Here is a 17,156-nt window from a genome sequence, read left to right as displayed (position 1 = left end):
AACGGCGTCTTCACCTGCCTCCGCCTCTGCTTGGCTGCCTGATATTCAGCCTGCCTGGTCTTTTTTACTTGTGTTGTCAAAACAGGAAACAAAGGGGGATATAGGTGGAGATGATGAGGCTTCCTCTCTCCAGAGCTACATAACAGATTATCCCCTCTTAACAGCTTTTCAAGTGAGATTCAAGGAGCTTTCTTAACTTTGTGGTGTGGAAGTGCTTGCTAGAAAGGAGGGGAGGAAAAACACCCACTTGGTGGTGTTCCAGGTCTCTTACAAACGCAGTCTGCCTGCTTCTTTCCAGGTGACCATGGCTGACAGATCTGCGGCCGAAAGGGCTTGCAAGGATCCCAACCCCATCATTGACGGCCGGAAAGCAAATGTCAATCTTGCCTATCTGGGAGCAAAACCAAGGAGTGTTCAAACTGGTGAGACAAACTGCCCCCACTCCCCTCTCTCTTCTCTCTCTCTCTCTCTCTCTCTCTCTCTCTCTCTCTCTCTAAATTTCCTCAATATCTTTCTGGGTTTGAATAGGACAATAAAAATAAAGCTGTGTGTTTTCTGCACCCAGGAAGCTCATTCCGCCATCCAAATAAACTCTGCATGCTGAGCTTATTTTGTGCGATTTGTTTCTGCTGCCAAGAATGGAGTTTTCAACTCCACTGACAATCTCTTGGCAAGTGCTGCAGGAGCTGGAGCAGAGAGACCATGCAACTATGCATGCTCCAGTTCCCAAGGAACAGGGACCGTGTGTTTTTTGGACAGTCGTGGTCAAGTGACATGTGCAGGCCCTCCCCTTCTTGTGTATGCATTTCCCTTTCCTGGTTTGTTCTAACCCTAGTTTACCATGATGTTCACATCTGGCAAACTGTGGCTGAGGATTATTATTATTATTATTATTATATTATATTATATTTATACCCCACCCATCTGGCTGGGTATTAAAATACAGTAATCCTTCAAACATTAAAAGCTTCCCTAAACAGGGCTGCCTTCAGATTTCTTCTGACAGTCTGGTAGTTGTTCTCTTTGACATCTGGTGGGAGGGCGTTCCACAGGGCAGTGGCACTACCGAGAAGGCCATCTGCCTGGTTCCCTGTAACTTGGCTTCTCGCAGCGAGGGAACCACCAGAAGGCCCTCGGCGCTGGACCTCAGTGTCCGGGTAGAACGATGGGGGTGGAGACGCACTTTCTAAAGAAAGTGGGGGATGAAATTGGTTTATAAGGAGCATATGGTATGCTCAAACTTGTAGTGTACAGTGGTACCTTGGTTTAAAACCATAATCCGTTCCGGAGGTCCATTTGTAAACCAAAACAGGTTGTAACCCAAGGCGCACTTTCGCCAATGTGGCCTCTAAATTTTTTTTTGTTCATAATCCAAAAAATAAAAGGGTTGTAATCCAAAAAAAAAAAGGTTGCAAACTGGGACACGCACTTCTGGGTTTGACGTGTTTGTAATCCAAAACGTATGCAGACCAAGGTACCCCTGTACTCTGGTTGTCAGACCAGGTGATTGGCCTCTGTGACATCCAATTATAAGGTAAATCTTTAGAACATCTTTGTTTAGCTCAAAGCTCACAGGAAACCGAGGTTGGGGTGTGTGGGGGGGTTTGTTGAAAAAATGTAATTCAAGAAAAATCGTAGGTGTCTTTCTGTAGCTTGCTGGCTCACTTGAGCCATCATAGATGCCTCTGCTCTTCTTACTGCTCTCCTTTGGAAAGTTCTGCATGCTTTTGAGGACAGGCAACTACAGCTGAAGCCCTGGATTCCTTCATTTGTGTTCTTTTTCGTCAGCTCCAGAAACTATAGGCCGTGCAATATAGCCATTTGATGTTGTCATCCGAGAGCCCTTTCAAAGAAAGAAAAGCAGACAAATTATATTCAACATGATAATGTATATATAGAGTTTCTGAGCATGCAATGGAGAATAAATGTGCTGGAAGCAAAGAAGGGGAAGATGGGGATTTGTGCAAAGAAAAGAACGCTGGGGAACTTTGCCCAAGGATTAGTATAGTTGCCTTGAGATTGTATATAATCTGCAGCCAACTGTTCACAACTTCAGTAAACTGTGTGTGTGTTGGAGAATGGTTACAGATTGAAGCAGAGGCGAATGTCTGAGACCAAGGGGAAAGGTTGACAGCAATATGACAGGTGTAGCAGTCTAGGGAGAAGGCAGAATTATACGAACTCGGAAAAGGATGCTGTGAAAGGGAGATGGAAGCATTTTACCTCTAAGGAAGCAAAAAAGAGAAGATAGCAGATGGACATGACAATGGGCCCAAGTAAGGAGGGTCCCCGTTAATGAAAGTCAAAATAAATTGTAGATGCTTTCATAAATGGAAAACTAGAGCTTTGAACACAAACATGAGTCAAGTGGAGGACTAGCTGTCTAGAAAAGAGACAAGTTGGAGACTTGGAATTAATAGAATGTAGCAGAGTGTGGGTGATAGAAGAGTATTATATTATATTAATAGTATATTAAAAACTGGGAAAATTAAATAGTTGGGAACTTGCTTGTGTAGTTACACAAACATCCTGTGATGGTGGTAGGGGGAGTGGGAAGTTGACTTGACACATTTTTAGAAGTTTATTAAAATAGCTAATAGAATACACTGCAGTCATCTGGTTCAAAAAGAATACCAAACCATAGTTTGACATAACATGAGGCCATGAACAAACCTTGTTCTCCTTCTCTCCTCTCGTCCACTTCAATTCAGTAAGCTGCTTCCTGTGTAGTACAAACGTAGTCTGCAGTTAGAATCCAAACCAGCAAACCGGTTTGTACTTGCCTTGCAAAACTTGCCCAAACCGTAGTTTGCAGTCATGGTTTGGAGGGACATGCAAACCATAGTTTGCTAGTTTGTATGTAACTGCAAACTATGACTTGTGCTGTATGAAGTAGCTACAGGTGGGAGTGGATGAAGTGTTGAGAGGTCTGGAAGCATAACTAGTTATAATGTCAAGGCTAAACTAATAATAAAAAGGGGGCCATGGTCGGAAAAAGGTTGGGAAACACTGGGCTAAAACATGCACTCTGAAATGTGATAATATACAGTACAGGAGAAACATTGGCCAGTTCAGGTTAAGTCGCCAACTGTTGGTAACAATTCAGAGCAGAGTTAAAGAGATGCCTGAGGACAGGAGAATGTTTCTAGCACTCCACACAAACTTATGCTGTATTTTTTAGTCTAAAAGGTGCCACAAAACTGCTTGCTGCAACAGACTACGCAAGACCGGAATTCATCAGATAATGTTGTCATAGAGAAAGTAAACACAAAAATTGTTTGTACTAAAGAGTAAGGATTAAGATAGCTACGATGCACGAAGCAAAACTGTAAATCCCGCTGCAGACAGCGGCACTTAGCTCTGAGTAAGCAGGCCTAGGCACAAGCTGCACTTCTGAATACACAATAACGTTGCACAGCCGGATCTAATACTGCGTTTTGCAAACATTTTTCTAGGTTTCACCTTAGGGGTGCAGCAGCTACATCCAGCTCTTATCCAGAGACCTTATGGGTAAGTGGAATTCTGTTGCTTCTTATAAATTTCATTAGCAACTTAAAGGTAAAACTAGCAAATCGTCTTGAAGAAGGGAAATAAACTCCTATGTTGCAGCAAAACCTCCTGGAAATCTACGGCAAAGCTTTTTAATCTTTGTGTTTGGATCACCCCTTTTGGTTTATTTTCATGGGCGTTGCATTTGCCATCAGCAAATTATAATCTTTGGAAATGGCCCTTTTTCCTTGGGTTGCAAGGGGCTCAGCAGAGCCTTTCTTCTCCCTTAAGTTTCACCTCCCCGCTTCACCTCTCAGGGTGCCCCAGAGTTGTTCAGGAGAAGGGAGGTGTGTGCGCAGCACCCATGAGCCTCAAGCCGTCTCCCTTTGCTTGATCATCTTACGTGAGCTTGTGTGCTGGAGGGTGACAGAAGATACGACTACAGTGTCTTTCTGCGGACCATGGCCATAATCCTGTTACCTGCTCTACTGATGGGTACACAAAACTCTTGAGAATACAGTGGTACCTTGGTTCTTGAACTTAATCCATTCCAAAAGCCCATTCGACTCCCGAAACCGTTATAAAATCAAGCCGCGGCTTCCAATTGGCTGCAGGAGCTTCCAAAAAACATGCACAAACCGGAACACTTACTTCCAGGTTTGCGGCGTTCAGGAGCCGATTTGTTCAGGAGCCAAGCTGTTTGAGTACCAAGGTACCAATGTATCCCATTTCTTCAGTCCCTTTGTCCTATCCGAAGAGTCGGAAGCCATTCCATAGTACGTTTCTCCAATCTTTAATTCCCCCATGGGATACATTGCACTGGGAAATTCTCTTGCACAGGCTCTGCTGAAATGAATGGGGGCTGTGCAGGAGCATGGCATTTCTGGGTTTGTGAATGCCCTCATGCTGCATAAACTTCGTACAACCTAAGCAAGGTCTTTTTTTTTGTGGGTTTTTATTTTTGCATAGCATTAATTTGAATTTGCTGCATGTAGTTGCCTCATTGCTTTGTGCTTTGGGTAACACTCCTGGCCCAGAAGACAAGCTGCAAAGTCTTAATAGTCAATGAAAGGAACATTAGGTCAGAAATTGATTCTGGACAGATGTTATACGGGGCTTGAGGAGCCTACAGAAGCAAGCCATTGTCTGCTGTTTTCAATAGCATATCCCATTCCTCCCCGGTCCAGAACATCCTCTTTTTATGCATCTAATAGGATCTGGCAGCTGCTCTGGAAAAGACAAGTGTGCGGCTAGAGAACAATAGCAACTGTCATACTACCTTCATTTAACTGTTTAATGATTGATGCCATTCCTTTTTCTTTTTTTCTTTTTTCAGCACTGTGTTTTTCAGAAAGTGCATGTTGGGTGCTGGTGTGTGTGTGTGTGTGTGTGTGACCTTGGGAAGGCTTCTGGTTTTATGGGACAATGCATTGTCTCTTTTTCTTTGCCAAGAATAATTAATATTTAATCTTTTTTCCCCTGTCCTCTGCAAATTTGATGCTTTCCCCCCCAAACCTCCCCACCCCCACAAGGAAGCCTTCCTGCTCTGGGTTTTGCCAGCTGCATTGATGTTAAAGATTTATTGGTGTGAGAGGTCGTGTTGTCACAATAGCGACTTCACCACCTCTGTGTGTGTTGTTGAAACAAATTGCTTTTTTCACATTCAAATGCCCATTTTGGGTGCACAAGTGTAGGGCGCTGTCTTCAAATAAGGAATATTTGCTCTTGTTCTTAATAGCTCAGGGGAAAAAGAGCATGGGGTTGTGTGTGGGTTTCTACTTTTTCTTTAAGGCTCGGTTTGGGGAAGGGGTTGTTGAGGGTGGTGATAGCATGAACCCTGTTGAATTCAGTGTGGCATTTTCTGAGCTGAAGCATTTCCCGACTGCATTTACCTGCAGATGGCCTAGATGTGCATTCGCAGAACTGATCTGAGAAGTAGACTCTGCGCAGCTTCCCCACCGCACTCTCCAAATACTGAATTTTGCAGTCATGTAAATCTGCACTAGGGACGCGGGTGGCGCTGTGGGTTAAACCACAGAGCCTAGAACTTGCCGATCAGAAGGTCGGCGGTTCGAATCCTCGCCACGGGGTGAGCTCCCGTTGCTCGGTCCCTGCTCCTGCCAACCTAGCAGTTCGAAAGCACGTCAAAGTGCAAGTAGATTAATAGGTACCACTCCGGCGGGAAGGTAAATGGCGTTTCCATGGTCGCCAGATGTGGCTTAGTCATGCTGGCCACATGACGCCGGCTCCTTCAGCCAATAAAGTGAGATGAACGCCGCCACCCCAGAGTCGGTCACAACTGGACCTAATGGTCAGGGGTCCCTTTACCTTTACCTAGCGTAATAAGAGGAGGAAACGTACGTCAAAGTAGTCTTAATCTTCTAATGGACTTATCAAACAAGGAGGCTAGAAACTGACCCTTGCCATCATTGCACATGTCTGTGTACTCAGTGCATATAAGTGAAGAGGTCTACAGTTCACATTCATCCTGACAGTTCAATCAGACCTCCACATACAGGAGCAGTATACCTTGGAATGCCTATGGTAGGCACAGACATGGGATGGTTGTTGTCTTTATGCCTACCTTGTGAGCTTCTGGATGCCTTCACTTGGAAACAGAAGGCTAGACTAGATGGACCAGATTTCCTCGTATCTGTGCAAAATGTGGAGATATCTGTTCACATTTAGCTATGTATGTGGACATGGGTGGCGCTGTGGGTTAAACCACAGAGCCTAGGACGGGGTTGGAATCCCCGTGACAGGGTGAGCTCCCGTTGCTCGGTCCCTGCTCTTGCCACCCTAGCAGTTCGAAAGCACATCAAAGTGCAAGTAGATAAATAGGTACCACTCCGGCAGGAAGGTAAAACAGCTTAGTCATGCTGGCCACATGACCCGGAAGCTGTACGCCGGCTTCCTTGGCCAGTAAAGCGAGATGAGCGCCACAACCCCAGAGACGTCTGCGACTGGACCTAATGGTTAGGGGTCCCTTTACCTTTACCTTATGTATGTGGAAAAGCTGGTGTGTGGGTGAAAGCTTTTTCCAACTCTTGTGTGCTTTGTCTTCATGCACTATGGAATATGGGACTCTTCATGCATGTGTGTCGTGCAATCTAAGCAGTCAGCGTTCCAGTTCTTGGGCACCGGATTTTGTCAGCCGAGAAACCATTGGGGTTGCATGCGGTGTATATATGGCAATGAATGTCAGAAATTATTTGTTGGTTGCCAAGAGACGGGAACTGGGAGGCCAAGAGAGGCAGGGAAGCAGGGAGAGAGATATGCATGCCTATATCTTGTTTGTAAGCATCGCTAAACAAGAATTTCGCTGCATTCTGCTCCAGCAGTGATTCAATCGCGGGAGATGTAGGCTGGCAAGACGCAGAGACGTTTGCCCAAGTGATCTTGGTTAGCACTGTAGCCTTGCTCCTAAGCAGAGCCTTGGGAAGTTCTCCTGGGCAACACATGTTTGGCAGCTGCCTCTATTATTGTCCTGCTGGAACAATAGGCAAAGAAAGTTTCAGTGCTGGATCCAGCGTTCCTTGAGCACCCAAGGCTTCAGACGCCTTTGGAAGAAAGAACTAAAATGGTAGTGTTTGTGGCCCCTGATATTTTCTGGGAGTGATTCAAACTTGATCTGTTACAAGCTGTGCCCTGGAGTGTTACATCCTCCGACTTCATTGTGTGTGGAGGCGATGGGGGATGGACGGACAGGATCCATTGCAACTGAAATAGTAGGGCTTAAATCTCTTTTGTGGGTCAGTATCCAACATGTCAGGGACGCAGGTGGCGCTGTGGGTTAGACAACAGAGCCTAGGACTTGCCGATCAGAAGGTCAGCGGTTCGAATCCCCATGAGGGGGTGAGCTCCCGTTGCTCGGTCCCTGCTCCTGCCAACCTAGCAGTTCGAAAGCATGCAGTGCAAGTAGATAAATAGGTACCACACCGGTGGGAAGATAAACGGCATTTCCGTGCACTGCTCTGGTTTGCCAGAAGTGGCTTAGTCATGCTGGCCACATGACCCGGAAGCTGTACATCGGCTCCCTCGGCAAATAAAGCAAGATGAGCGCCGCAACCCCAGAGTCGGCCATGACTGGACCTAATGGTCAGGGGTCCCTTTACCTTTACCTTATTCAACATGTCAAGTTCTTGGGCTGTGTAGACACCATGGGCAGAAGTGCAGAAGCCCTGTCCTGTGCAAGGACTTCCACTTGCGGAATGGGGCTTCCCCCCTTCTCCCCTTTTGACCCCCAACATAGCTCAAGGAGGAGTTTGGGGGGAAACCCAGAACAGCATACAGCAGGGGGAGGAAAGCTGGGGATTGTTCTTTCTGTTGCTTGTTCAGATGGAATGTTTGTAATAGTGTGACACTAAATTCCACCTTGTACATTAAATAATAATAATTCTGAGAGCTGTACTTGGTGAAAGTTCTTGGAATCATAGATCTGAGGGGGAGATTGCAGTTCCAAGGATTCTGAGCGGGTGGGTGTGCTTTAAATGCATGGTGTGTACGCAGACTGGTTTTAGGGCTTCACGGGAAAGGTTTTGACCAGAGCGACTCTCTGGATTTCTCTCCTTCCCTGGCAGAAATGCTTGTGGCAATTCATTTATTACTTCGGGAGACGTTCCTGGGGGTGGTTGAGGGAAATGTTGTTGCGGTAACCACAGACAACAGACCCTGCAGTTAGCAGTGTTGAAATTTTTATTGCAGGTCTCATGAGAACTAGAAGTTCTCTCTTTGAAGTGCAGCAGATGTGAAGTTTCTCTCTCTCTCTGCCTGTAGTTAGTAAAAGAGATTGGGGGGGGGGGAAGTTGGGGAAAGGGCCTAGCTCTGTGGCAAGGCACCTGCTTCGCAAGTAGGAAGGTCCCAGATTCAAATTCTGCCACCTCCGGTTAAAAGGAATCCAACGTAGCCTGACCCCCTCTCTCTGAAACCCTAGAGTGCCGCTGCCAGTTGGAATAGCAGTGGAATACAAATAGTAGAGAAATAGTTGGACTTGGTATTAAGGCAGCTGCTTGTATTCCAGTCTACTGGATTGTAGAGAAGAGCTTGAGGATGGGAGGGTTGTCTGGAAAGGTAAAGCAAATGGAACAACAGAGTGACTTTTCTCCTAGAGTGTCTTACAATGAGACACGTAGAGCTGCCGAATCTTCTAAAGAATTGTTCATGCTGTAATTTCAAGATGTTGAGAGGTCTAGTTGTTGGTGTGGTTTAATGCTAACAGGGAGAGTTCCTAAATGGGTACCTGCAGAGTGCTTCCTGAACATGTGATAGATCCTGGTCTGTTTCAGATTCTTGCCTGATATTATTTGAGTGGGTGGGTCTTATGTAGACAGTGTTATGAACTTAGGTACAGTGGTACCTCGGGTTACAGTTGCCTCAGGTTACATACGCTTCAGATTACAGACTCCGCTAACCCAGAAATAGTACCTCGGGTTAAGAACTTTGCTTCAGGATGAGAACAGAAATGTGCTCTGGCGGCGCAGCAGCAGCGGGAGGCCCCATTAGCTAAAGTGGTGCTTCAGGTTAAGAACAGTTTCAGGTTAAGAACAGACCTCCAGAATGAATTAAGTACTTAACCCGAGGTACCACTGTATATAAGCTAGGCGCCAAATGGCACCTTAAACCTAGGTTACGGTTGCCACAACGGAATTTCTATTCACCAGGGGGTTGGACTGGATGACCCCCGAGGTCCCTTACAGTGCTATGATTCTGTGATTCTACGGTCTCAACTACATAGCTTGACTGTAGCTTGTCCTTACAACAATTCACTTGTCCCAGTATGCAAAGAGAAACACACCCAGTGGAAATAGTATTACCTAACTGTGGACTAAGGCAGAAGTTTTTAAACTGTTAGTCGCCAGCCTGGCGCCCAGAAATCTCCACATAGTTTCAACTGGACCCATGGCAGTGCCTGGCTACTGTAGGTAGATGCCCATGTATGTGGGGAATTGAACCATGTGACTCTTCCTGCCCCACCCCTTTGAGGGGGAAGAAACATATGATGCGCATATAATACAGCTGTCCACATGTACATGCTGCAAGTCAGGTGTGATTTAGGATGCTTGGGTATTCCCCTCCCTTGCCACATCAGAATCTGTAGTAAACATCTGGACCAGTCAGTTGAGTTACTACCCCTCTGTAGAGGATCACTTGTCTACCCATCACAACATAAGGCCTGTAACAGTGTCCTGATTCCTCTTCCCCCGTATTCTGAGCAAAGCTTCTCTTGGAAGGAGGAACTTCATGGAGCGGGAACAGATTCCTTTCTATAGCTTTTTTTGTGGTGGAAAGTACAGATTTCGGCACGTATTGGCTCTTCGGGTTCAGCTTGTACTTTCTGAGTCTCTATATATTAGTACCAAATGTAACACGGATACATCCCCCCTCAAAATTCCTGCATATGGAGATGTTTGGCTGGGAGTTAGAGTGCTCTTGTAGGTAGGACTTTTGAGCTCAGATTGAGAAACCAGAGTTTAAATTCCCAACTGGAGACAACATGTTCTATAGAGAGAGTCTGGCTACAAAAATCCTCCTCCGATCTGGTGCCCTCCCAGTGTTTCAGGGAGCCATTCCAATCTGGGTTGGTGGGCTCATAATCCAAAACATCTGGAGGGCACCAGGTTGCAGAAGGCTACCAGGCAACGTCACCAAGAGCGTTTCACTGTCCTGCAGCCTTAGCCCATAGGGCTGTTGAGAAGGATTACAAGGATGCTGCAGGCTCGTTTAGGCCACCGATACAGGTGTAAGGAAATACAGTGAACAATTGCAAACGTAGCGAAAGTTGTCATGAACAATAAGGGAACCATAAATCATATTAAGATTAATTAAAGATGCAAAAATTAAAATTAATCACGGCAACAACAACCCCCCCCAGCAAAACCTCCCTAAAACAATACCCCAGCCCAAGAGTCTTTTCAGCAGCCTCAGCTTTTGTAGCTGGAGTCAATCAGGGCCCTGTTCTCCCAGAATAGCTAGAAGGGTAGGACTCAAACCAGTGGCTTCAAGTTACAAGAAAGGAGATTCCAACTAAACATGAGGGAAAGCTTTCTGACGGTAAGAACTGTTGGGCAGTGGAACAGACTCCCTCAGAAGGTGGACTCTCCTTCCTTGGAGGTTTTCAAGCAGAGGTTGGATGGCCATCTGTCATGGATGCTTTAGCTGAGATTCCTGCATTGCAGGGGTCAGACTAGATGACCCTTGGGTCCCTTCCAACTCTCTGATGCTATGAAAAATGCCTTTAAGGCAGGGAACAGGTCTTCCCGGACTCACAGCCAAGATGGTATAGCTCGTCCTTGACATTTCTGTGCCTTAACCAGGCTCCCAGTGTCGTGGGAGGAAATCTAAGCACAGTTCATCATCCTTCGATTCCTAGCTTAAATCAAACAAACAGAACTCAGTTTCTAACTTTTGTGGCTCCCTGACGTGTTAACGCTTGGGGTTTTTAGCATTTTGCTTGATCAGCACCAGCCTTGGCCATTGGAGCTGGTACAATTCAGGCTTGGTGAGTAATCCTCCTTGTGTGACAACGTTCACATGGTGGAGAGGGCAGGGAGCTGGTTGAAGAAAGCAAACCTGAATTAAGTCTTGCTGCCGCATTCTGGTTTTTTCTTCCTTTCAGTCATACAGGCATTTAGTTTCTGGGCCAAATTCAGAGTTCAGCTGCAATATTCAGGACACATTGCAGGAAAGAGCTGCAAGTAAGGTGAAAGGGACTAACTTACTGGTAATTTAAGCTGCTTCTCCGTGAAGAAAAAAAGAAGAAGGTCATTAGGTGACTATCTGTTGGCTTAGCTCAGCGTAAGATGGAAGGAACCTGATGTATACATGGAGGTCAGAGGAAGAAGGCCAGGATAACTTAAAAGGGATATCGTTTGTTCCATCACAGCAGTTTTTCTTCACTGCGGAATATCCTTCTGAAGGATGTTTGCAGTGGTGAGGAGGAACCATGGGCCATTAATAGCTACAGAATCCTATGAAAATGCGTTTCAGGCGATTTAAGGCTGGCCGCTTCATTATCCTGAGCACTACGTAAAGTAAGGACTCAAATTGGAACCTATATTGTAGCGTAAATGTTCCTGTACAGCGTTCCTGTTTCCATGGATGCATTTGCAGTAATTTGCAAGCTGCAATGTAGCTCCTGTTCCTTTGATAGAAAAGAAGGGGAAAGCAGCAGCCAGGTTCTTGGCTAGGAAGAAACTCTGTCATTGACAATCTGAACAGCGTGAGCTTCAAGCTGTTTCACATAACTTTTAAGAGGAGGCCGGGACTTGGTAGGACAGGATGTATGTCTGTCCTCAATTTTATATGTATTTAGCAGATATTGGATTTAAGGACTAGAGCAATCTGTGTCCTGGGGAACTACAAAGTTCTGATGGATTACCTTGCCCAGTACTTTTGGTCATCCCCTGTCGGGTGTGTTGTGCGTAGGGTGGACACTTGTTTCATATGGGGTGACTGTCCTCTGCCCTGCTTTGGTTTGTACTTAAGTGTTACAGTAGTTTGGAAAGAAACACATGAAGCTGTGTCCTATTGAATTGGAACTGGTGGCCCATTTAGACCCAGAAGCCGCTGACTGGGCAGGAAAGAGCCATTACACATACTCTGCAGCAGGTGGGTTGCTGTTGCTTATTAGGAGGAAGAAGAACACGGGAGGTTGACGCAGTGCTAATGCACTGGCAGGAGTCCTGCATTGGCTCTGCTCGTGAGTTTGCACTGGGCTGCCTCTTCCTCCTGGAAAGCAAAAGTGACTTGCCTTCTGGGAAATTAGTGTAGCAGCTCCATACCACCTGGTGAGCTGCTTCTGTTTAGACCTGTTCTGTCTAGGAAGAAGTTCTTTAGGGTCTTGGGCAGAGGCCTTCCCCAGTCCTGTTTCCAAAGGCCCATTTAGCTGGTGATCTAACATGGGAAGTTAACACAAGTAAAGCATTACCATGTTGTTGTTTAGTCGTTTAGTCGTGTCTGACTCTTCGTGACCCCCTGGACCAGAGCACGCCAGGCACTCCTGTCTTCCACTGCCTCCCGCAGTTTGGTCAGACTCAATGTGGAGTTGTCTCCAGAGAGGATTCGTCTGGGTTTCAAGCTGATGTTACTGTTTTCCCCTTGCCTTAAAACGACGAAAGAAGTAGCTTTAGAAACTTACAGAGATGCTATATGTTGTAAGGATTTCTCCTTGGGGAATGGAACCTTTTCCCCATGTACTCCCCAAATCTGTTCTGGGGGTTCCCTCAACCCTCTGGGGCAGATTTGGGGATGGTAGGAGAGAGGGGAAGTTGCATTGTGCTGGTGGTAACCCTTGTGATCAGAGTTATTTAGTTCAGCCCTGCTGATATGAAAAGTGAAAGAAAAACCTAAATATTCATTTCTCTTTCCTCCCTCCCTGCAGTACTGTTGTTTTTGTGGAAAATAATAGTTAACAGATTTAGCTGCTGCAATGGCAAAGAATTGAAACAGCCCCATCTTCCTGCCCCCTGGCATCATGACTCCAATCTGCCCCAGACACACACACGCACCCCACTTGCCTTTTGTGAAACACAACCCACCAGAATATGTGAAAATGGCTGCATTCAGACAGCGCCTTATTCCATTTTCTCCACCTGATATTTTCAGGGTTTTTCCTGTGTGATCTTCCACGTAGCATTAAGAGTAGCTTCTGGAAAACCAGAGGACTCTAGTGGCAGTTCAGCACTAATTTCTGTGTTTCCAAGGGTGGGCGGGACAACCATTCGCAACCTTGTTAACTCAGAAAATCACAGGAGTTTTGCAGTGTAATTAAATGTGATGAATTTTTTTTTGGGGGGGGGGTAGTATCCTGGCATATGGTTCTTTCCTGCTGTTTAGAATTTAGCATGACATGGATGCATGTTGATCAAAAAGCCAGAGTTCCATAATGCAACAGGTAATGCAGCGTAAAAGGAAAGTTATGATCTTGGAGAGAAACACCAGTCCAATAATCCCCACATCTGTCACTTTACACTCTTGCAATTCTGGATTGCAATGGAAGAGCAGTTGTGGGCAAGCTATCTTTCAGGGCAGGTTTCATTATTGATTTCTTTTGCTGCAATTTGATTTTTTTCACTAGAGGAACCCTGATAATCTCGTAGAAAACCCCAGGACTATGTTTGAAACCCCTTTCTTTGTTTAAAGACCGCTTACTCATTTCTGTTATATTAAAAAAGGTAAAGGTAAAGGACCCCTGACAGTTAAGTCCAGTCACGGGATTCGAACCGCTGACCTTCCAACCGGCAAGCCCTAGGCTCAGTGGTTTAGACCACAGCGCCACCCGCGTCCTTCTGCTATATTAGGGTTGCCATATTTCAAGAAGTAAAAATCCGGACACAAAAAGTTTTCCGTCATTGGAATCCCGGACATGAGATATTGGAACTTGACGGATTGGCTTAGTCAACAGATTCATAGCTAAGCATGCCCAGTTCTTCCAATCTGTAGAAGCAAAAGCAGGTTTTCCTTCTAATCTAATGCCTTTTACTTGTTTTGTGTGAAAGAGACTATGAGTAATTTTCTTTCTTTCTACAGCTTGGCAGATGCAGAGGCTGAAAAGATTTTCTCTGTTGTCCTCATGTAAATTCCCTCCCCCACCCACCACACAGGGAGATTGTATCTTCAGCTCTTTTGCCTGACAACCTGTTTTGTGCGCCTGCCCATAAATATTTTTGTTTCTTCCAGCTTTGTGGGGTTGCTGGTTGTGGCAGTGGCCAGATCAGATCTAGCAACAAGGCTCTGGATCTGCTTAGCTTGAGTTGCAAAAGGTCTCTCTTTGTTCTTCTTCTTCCAGCTAAGATAGGGGGTTGATTGTCTTCCTACTTTGCATTACCACCTCTTTTACACTTTCCTACTGTTAGGAAGCTGTTGTTAAGAAATAAAAGTTGTGTGTATTACGTGTACCCTAGTAATCTATATTGCTGCTGAAGCTGGTGGGGGAGTTCTAGTGCTTAGGGCAGCCTTCCCCCCCCCCAAAGCAAACTGGGTAAACTGTTGTGGACACACAAATCCCATGACCAAGCACACACCACAGCCTATTCTACTACCTTTGCTGTAAACTGCTTGCAGGTGTTTAATTTGAGTAAGTTGTGTTACGATATGGATGCAGTGCAGCTGCAAAGTGCTAGCTTGAAAAGTAAACATGATGGGAATGTTGGGACTGCCCGTGGGAATCAGAGGGACAGTCAGTTCGCAGTGCCAAGCACCGGAATTAGCTCAGAGTGTAATATGAGCTCTTCCGTTTGTTCCTGTCCAGGAAGTTTTTGTCACTTGACTGCTGGAGTTTGAAGAGAGCAGTCATGTTTTTTGTAATGCTGCAATGACAGAAATAAAGGCATGTAAATACGTTTCTGTCTATCTCTTTCCCCTGCCCGGGGGGGGGGGCAGGAAAGAGGGGTGTGTTCTTCTCACGCTGAGAAGGATCGCCTATTGCGACCTAGCCTGGATCGTGCTGGGGAATGCAGCCAGGGAGGTCAACAGGGAATCATGCTGGGTGCCTGGGAGAGTTGCCAGTTTCTCCTGATAAAGGCTTGATTTCCGACAAGTTGTATATACATTTCTAGAGCGGGCGCAAAGTGGGGCTGGTGAGGATTATTATTATTATTATTATTAATGCCCCGCCCATCTGACTGGGTTTCCCCAGCCACTCTGGGCAGCTTCCAGCAGAATATTAAAATACAACGATTCATCAAATATTAAAAGCTTCCCTGAACAGGGCTGCCTTCAGATGTCTTCTAAAAGTCAGATAGTTGTTTATTCTTTGACATCTGATGGGAGGGCTTTCCACAGGGCGGGTGCCACTACCAAGAAGGCCCTCTGCCTGGTTCCCTGTAACTTCACTTCTCACAGTGAGGGAACCGAGCTGGACCTCAGTGTCCGGGCAGAACGATGGGGGTGGAGATGCTCCTTCAGGTATACTGGGCCGAGGCTGGTTAGGGCCTATAAACCCTTGTGGCAGCAGACCTTAAGCGGCCATTCGGCTAGAACAACTTCGTTAAGTTGAGCTCTGTCCTATTGCAATAGTCTCCAATAAACTCCAGGTCCTTAACTGGATCTGCTGAAGTTTACTGTAATGCGCTTGGTTCCGTGTTTTATTTAAAAGCTGCTCTGTCACCTGGGCAACAAACAGGTGTTGTAGAAGGTAAATTCTTACCACGTTAACTGTCACTTGGTGTTCACCTAAATAGTCTGTCCAAGATTTCAGGCAGGGAGTCCCCCTCTCAGGCCGACTTCAAGATGTTATGAATTTAAACAGGCACCTTCTGGTCCATTTAGGAGGAGTGCTGGAGCCAGCCTGTATCTATTCATGCTTATTTATTTATTTATTTTAAAAAGTTTATGTATATTAGCATAATAGTCACAACAGTAAACAATACCTAGGGTTAGCAGTAACGAAACAAAATGCTTTGAAAATCTAGGAAATTGCCAGCCAAAGGACTTTTTAAATAGCCATCTTTAGTTGGAAGAGCCTAGGGTCTTAAAAAGAGAGTACGTAGTTGCATTTTGGCCTCATTCAGCGGGGTCATTTTTAGGCGTGGGTTGAAGTGGCTGTAACATTAACCGCTCTCGAGTTGACACTAGATGCAGTCTGCTTGCTTTTATATATCTGTCCTTTTGCCTCCCGTAGATCTGCATATAACCTTTTCTGTGTTTTGCCTTGTGTCTCGTTAATGTTGGTTGTGGCGTTGTGCCACGTAGCTAGGATAGCACCTCGATCCTGACCGCGATCCTTTCTCCGCCTGTCTTGGGCCCAAGGTACCAAGCGACACCCGACACAACTCTCTGCAAGAAACGTCAGTGGTTCTAATTTTAGGTTTGACCAAGTTCTCTTTGCTGTGTTTCCCGAGTGTTTGTGGTTTCAGCCAGTGATTAATCAGTAATGCCATGAAGCAGCTCATGAGTTGCCATTCACAGGGTGAATTTGATGTGTGATGACAGCTTGAGGATCACTTGATTGATATTTTTATAATCACGTTTCCGATGAAGTTTCCTTCTGGCATTAAGATAAAATTATTCGGGCCTTGTTTTGGATTCCCTTACAGTTTAAATGGAACAGCAAATGTTTTTGACTTGAGTTGTTAAATCTTTATCCCTCTTTCTCTTCCCCCTTCTAAATAAATACAACAGTTTTTTAAATCTTTCAGTTTTAGAAAAAGAAAATGTTTTATATGCAGAAACGCAGCCAGGAGATAACTTCATCCCATAGTACTTGGTGTGTGCTTCCTTTAGCTGATAATCAAAACTTAACCTACCTGATGTTTTATTAGTATTAATGTGTTTAATAATATATCCGTTACTGCTGTTTTTCATAAATCTTTATTTTATCTTTTGTCCTTTCAAGGTTTTCAGTAAACGAATCTTAGGACCAAATCATTTAAAAAAAAATTGTGAATATCTAAGAAGTCTTGCCAGAAGAAGGAAGGGATACTTTATGGCATGGTTTTATTATAATAATTTGGATTATTATTATTATTATTATTATTATTAAAGAGACTGGATAAATAGTCTTAGAGAAGATTGGTAAACATTTATTGAATATATGGGAAATAATTGTGTACAGCTGAAAAAGCTGGCAGCATTCAGATAAATTCAACAGCGTAAATAAGTTTTGATGGATGCAGTAATGAAATATTGAATGGTATATTTTATGTAAAATATGCAGGAATTTATGATAA

The 17,156-nt window shown here is 45.0% G+C and overlaps 1 protein-coding gene across 1 annotated transcript in view; it reads left to right on the top strand.

The window, feature by feature from the left end:
* Positions 1-17,156, top strand: part of RBM38 (RNA binding motif protein 38) — a 32,178-nt gene that overhangs the window by 4,814 nt on the left and 10,208 nt on the right. The window contains exons 2-3 of the mRNA XM_079979750.1: positions 299-422; positions 3,456-3,510. Of these exons, the coding sequence (XP_079835876.1) occupies positions 299-422; positions 3,456-3,510 (179 nt within the window). The remainder of the gene's footprint in view (positions 1-298; positions 423-3,455; positions 3,511-17,156) is intronic.

The sequence above is a fragment of the Podarcis cretensis genome, assembly GCF_951804945.1.
Source record: "Podarcis cretensis genome assembly, chromosome: 6".
Lineage (NCBI taxonomy): Eukaryota > Metazoa > Chordata > Lepidosauria > Squamata > Lacertidae > Podarcis > Podarcis cretensis.
Note: the sequence above shows the minus strand (reverse complement) of the source record. Positions and strands in the feature narration are given on the sequence as shown.